This window comes from Octodon degus, unplaced genomic scaffold (assembly GCF_000260255.1).
Source record: "Octodon degus isolate 3935 unplaced genomic scaffold, OctDeg1.0 scaffold00093, whole genome shotgun sequence".
Taxonomy (NCBI): Eukaryota; Metazoa; Chordata; class Mammalia; order Rodentia; family Octodontidae; genus Octodon; species Octodon degus.
In genome coordinates, this window is record NW_004524669.1 from 2506007 (window position 1) to 2510979 (window position 4973).

At 43.3% G+C, this 4973-nt stretch overlaps 1 protein-coding gene across 1 annotated transcript in view; it reads right to left on the reverse strand.

Moving 5' to 3' along the window:
* Window positions 1–4973, reverse strand: part of Fam186a (family with sequence similarity 186 member A) — a 72018-nt gene that overhangs the window by 26789 nt on the left and 40256 nt on the right. Inside the window, exon 5 of the mRNA XM_012516131.2 lies at window positions 3061–4937. Within this exon, the coding sequence (XP_012371585.1) occupies window positions 3061–4937 (1877 nt within the window). The remainder of the gene's footprint in view (window positions 1–3060; window positions 4938–4973) is intronic.

Here is a 4973-nt window from a genome sequence, read left to right on the forward strand (position 1 = left end):
TGTTACATGCTGTATTTCAGTTATATTGGCAGTGCACAAAAAGTTTGGTAATAACCTGTGCTAGTTTTGTTTTTATTTTATTTTTTTAATTTATGGGGGGGGGCAGCTCAGCCCACCAGGGGGCGGGGCTGGCTGGCATGTGGTGCTGGGGATTGAACCATGGTCCCTGTGCTTTGCTGAGCTTGTTCTAAGTAGGTGCTTTAGACCACTGAGCCATCTCACCAGCCCCATGTGCTAGTTTTAATGTGAGTGAATGATTCTTTCATAATACTGATCAAGGACTGGGGATGTAGGTCTGTGGCACAGAAACTGTCTAGCAAGTGCAAGGTCCTGAGTTCAATTCCCAGTACCAAAAAAGAGAATAGTTTTTTTTTTTAAAGACCATAATACTAATCAACACTACAAGTCTGACCCATGCAGTGAGACCCTGAATACCCTATAAACCCTTCCCTTAACAAACAAAAAATTAAAATTAAAATTAAAAAAAAAACACGAACTATTACAATTTCTTTGGAAACAATTTGACAAATATTAAAATTACAAAAACATTTTAGTCGTTGATTCAGAAATCGTAAATCATGATGTATATGTAAGAGTACTCACTGAAGTCTCTAATCATAGCATGATATTGAGCAATGTTAATAGCCACCATAGATTAAAGACATACTGTTAAGTTTAGACTTTGAAACACTTTGTAATTATGCAATAAACAAGTACATTGTTTATATACCTTTAATAATTTATCTAATGCCTAATACCTCAGTTATGCTATAAAAATCATATAACTTTTTTTGTGTGTGTGCAGAACTGGGGATTGAACCCAGGCCCTTGTGCTTGCCAGGGAAGTGCTTATTCCACTGAGCCATCTCTCCAGCCCCCAAACTTTAAAATATATAAAAAGAGGAATAAAAGTATATGTCCTGTTCTACATATGCAGCAAATACTTCTGGGTGGGCGTTCATTAGTACCAGTGGAATCCTTGGGAGGACTCTGGTTGGTCAAAAGAGGGATATTAGAGAAACTTTCACTCTCCTATTTGCATTCTTTGAGTGTAGCTAACATGTGATGCTTTTGTACTTTGTACTTCCTTTTGTACTTTGACGTCTTCCCCTTATACTTTGTTCCAATCTTTGGCTTCCAAATGAATTTTGTTCCAAAAATGTAAATTGCCAACCAGGCATTGTAGTACATGCCTATAATTCCAGCACTCAGGAAGCTGAGGCAGGAGGCTCACAAGTTTAAAACTAACCTGGGTTGCACAGTGAGCTCAACACAAGGGCAGCCTGGACAACATAGTGAGACCCTATCTAAATAAATTAATTAATTAATTTCATGGACTTAAAATTTGTTTTATTCCTTAGCACCTAGAGCAATAGTTGAGAAAATTACAAGTATTCAACAAATGGTTCTTAAATTAATTATATGCTATTCCTATAATTAATGAAAACTTGTTCTGTTATTATGTTTTTACTTAGGCATCCTGTATTTTAAAATATACAGGGGGGCTTGAAGTTCTTTAAGTGGCTGCTTCAACAAAGCAGTCAGGCTCAGGTTGCTGTGGTTTGATACCCACAACTCAAGCCAGCCAAAACTGCCCTGAAGGCATTCAGAGCAAAAAATAAACAAATAAATAAATAAAAATATAGATTTCTCCTAAATAATGAATTTTTAACCTCAAATACAAATGTTGAGGATAGCAGGCCAATTGTTATTTACCTTGACCCCATTCCTGGTACTTTTTTTTTTTTTTTACTTTATTTATTTTGTGTGTGGCCAGTTCAGCCCACCAGGGGGCAGGGCTGGCTGGCATGTGGTGCTGGGGGATTGAACCGTGGTCCCTGTGTTTTGCTTAGCTTAGCTTGTTCTAAGTAGGCGCTTTAGACCACTGAGCCATCTCACCAGCCCCTCTTGGTACATTTTTAAAAAACAAGGGTAGCAACAAAGTTGATGTGACAACACCTTATACAACCTACCATTCCCATTCAAAAAGTTAGGGGACCTGCCCAGTAGCTCAGTTGTTTAAGTGCCTGCTTAAACAAAGCCCTCAAGCTCAAGCTTCTGCGGTTCCAACCCAGACAGTCACCGCAAACCAGAATACCCTAAAGGCATTTGGAGCCTAAAAAAAACAAAACAAAAAAACCCTTCTACCATTTTACAGGGGCCTGCCCCTTAGCTCAGTTCTTTAACTGGCTGCTTCAACAAAGCAGTCAGGCTCAGGTTGCTGTGGTTTGATCCCCACAACACAAGACAGCCAGTCATGCCTTGAAGGCATTCGGAGCAAAAAAAAAACAAAAAACACACTTCTGCCATTCAAAAAGTCAGACATCTGGTGAACTGAAGATGAAAGAAATTCAGAATAACTGGCATGTTAAAGAGCCTGCAAGCAGGCGCAGGGGCCAGGAGTTCAATCCCCAAGCCTGCTGTGCCGGCCCCGCCCCCAGAGAACTCTGAGATGGCCACTGAGACTGGGCATGGTGGTGTTCACCTGTAATCCCAGCTCTTGGAAGGATGTAAACAGGCGGATCACTATGAGACTGATCTAGTAGCGAGACCCTGAACACCCTGTAGACCCTTCCCTAAAATACAAAAAAAAAAAAAAAAAAAAAAGAATAACTGGCATTTATCTCTGAATTTTTGAAGTTAATATTTTGGACATCAACCATGATCCACAAAAATATACCTTAAAATCTCTGCTAGAGATCTAAATGAATGATGTCAATCATGGTATGTATCATATCTTATTTTATTAAAAAATCATCCTTTTGCTATCTTTTTTGTTTTTGAGACAGGGTCCTGCTATGTAGTTCAGACTGGCCTAAAACTTACTGTATAGCTCAGACTGGCCTCAAACTTGCAGCATTCCTCCTGCCTCAGCCTCTTGACTGCTGGGATTTATAGTTATGTGCCACTGTACCTGGCTTCTCCTTTTGCTATTTTAAATAAGCTCTGTCCTGGAGTTCTTACATAAGAGGATGTTTTAGAGCACATGATCTGACAAATAGAATAGCCTTCTTGGCAATGCAGGATACAAAGAAAAAAACATGTAATAGTTACATCTACCTGGCACGTTGGATCAGCTTATAAGCAATGTACTTTCGGACCAGGTATCCCAGCCGGACTGTGTCCATACGAAGTGTTCCAATTATGAGATTCCTAGCTGTTGTCTGTTGCTGCAAAGGGAGTCCAAAAGTTTTTGTGGCCTCATTTAATACTATCAAGTTCTTCCTCTGAGCCTCCACTTCAACAAAATATCTCTTCTCTACAATCTCTTTAGGAGAGGAAGGGGGCACCATCATTTCATGTTTCTTGATACCTAAAACTGAAGTCAATATCCAGGGCTGGTCTGCAGAAGGGAATTGGGACTTCTGATCCCCTTCAGAAGGTGAACTATATGGCGTCTTTGGTAGCCAAGTAGTACGAGAAGGTAATGGTGTTACAGGCTTCATGAAAGTGGGAAGGACTGCCTCATCAGTGTAAGGGCTTTGTGGAACAGGTGCTCTGTAACTGGTGAGAAATGACTGAAGTGTTTCAGATGGTTCCGTGACACAGGTATCTTGGAGTATCTGGGTTTCTTCATAAGCCTCAGGGGTCTTTGATATTTGGAATTTCTTAGTGGTGAAAGGAGCTTGAGAAACCTTGAAATCTGTAGCCCTTGCCTGAACCACTGCTGACTTAGATTTTATAGAAGAAACAATTGCTAGTCTTTGCTGAGTGACAGAAGAGGGCAAAACTCTCAGAGGCTTTTCCGAGGTTGGGGAGGCCCACAGTGTGGAGGGATGCCTAGGGCTGGGAAGGAGCCATAATGGGGAAACATGCTCAGGAAGGCTTTGTGGTGCTAGAGGTGGCCTGAAGGTAGGAGGGGTCTGCAGAGGCTTCTCAGGGGTGGCAGGAGGCTGGATTCCCTGAGGCCATTCAGAGAAAGCTAAGGGTTCAGATTCCCTGAGCTCCTCCCTACTGATGGAAGAAACTCCCGGAACCAAAGTCTGCCCAGGAGAGAGAGGCGCCCAGATTCTGGGAATCTGTCCAAAGATGGGTGGAACACTAGATAAAAGAGGTGGCCTGAGGGTGAGAGTGGCCTGGGAAGACTGAAGTGATGAGGGAGTCAGAAGACCCCTCAGCATGAAAAAGTGATCAGAGCTAAGGGCCTCTGGTTGAAGGGGCTGCTCTGTAGTGACAGGGGCCCCAGATATTGGATGATACTCAGGGGCAGGAGAAACTTCTTGTGGCACAGAACCCATAGGAATGGCTTGACCTTGAACTACTAGCATCTGTCTGGAGGTAGGAAGGATCTGTGGGCCCAGGAGCCTTCCAGGAGCAGAACAAATGTTCATTCCTACATGTTTCCCAGGAGTAAAGGGGGCTTGACTGAGAGGAGGTGTTAATTTTTGCAAAGGAGAAGAAATCCTAGTCATAGAGATCTCAGCAGGAGATGCAGATGATGTCAGGGGCAGCCTAGGCCTAGCCCTTGGAAATAATCTTGATGTAATGGACTTCTGAGTGGAAAAAGAGGCCTTTAATTCTCGAGATGGTCTAAGAGCAAAAGGAACAAATGTAGCAAGTTTTTGCCAGGTCAAAGGGATGCCACGTGCCTGAATCTGTTGAGGGCTGAGTGTGAACCCCAGGTTATGAGCTTGCTGAGGAGTCAGAGTGATCCCTACGTCTTTGGCTTGCTGAGGGGTCAGAGTGATCCCTTGAACCAGAGCCTGCTGAGGCATCAGAGATATCCCCAGATATTGGGCCTGCTGAGGGCTTAGAGTGATCCCCAGGTCCTTGGCCTGCTGAGGTGTGACAGAGATACCTTGAGCCAAAACTTGCTGAGGGGTCAGGGTGATACCCAGGTTCAGGGCCTGTTGAGGAGTGAGAGTGATCCTTTGCTGAGGGGTGAGAGTGATCCCCAGGTCTGTGGCCTGCTGAGGGGTCAGAGTGATCCCTTGAGACTGAATCTGCTGAGGGGTCAGAGTGATCCCCAGGTC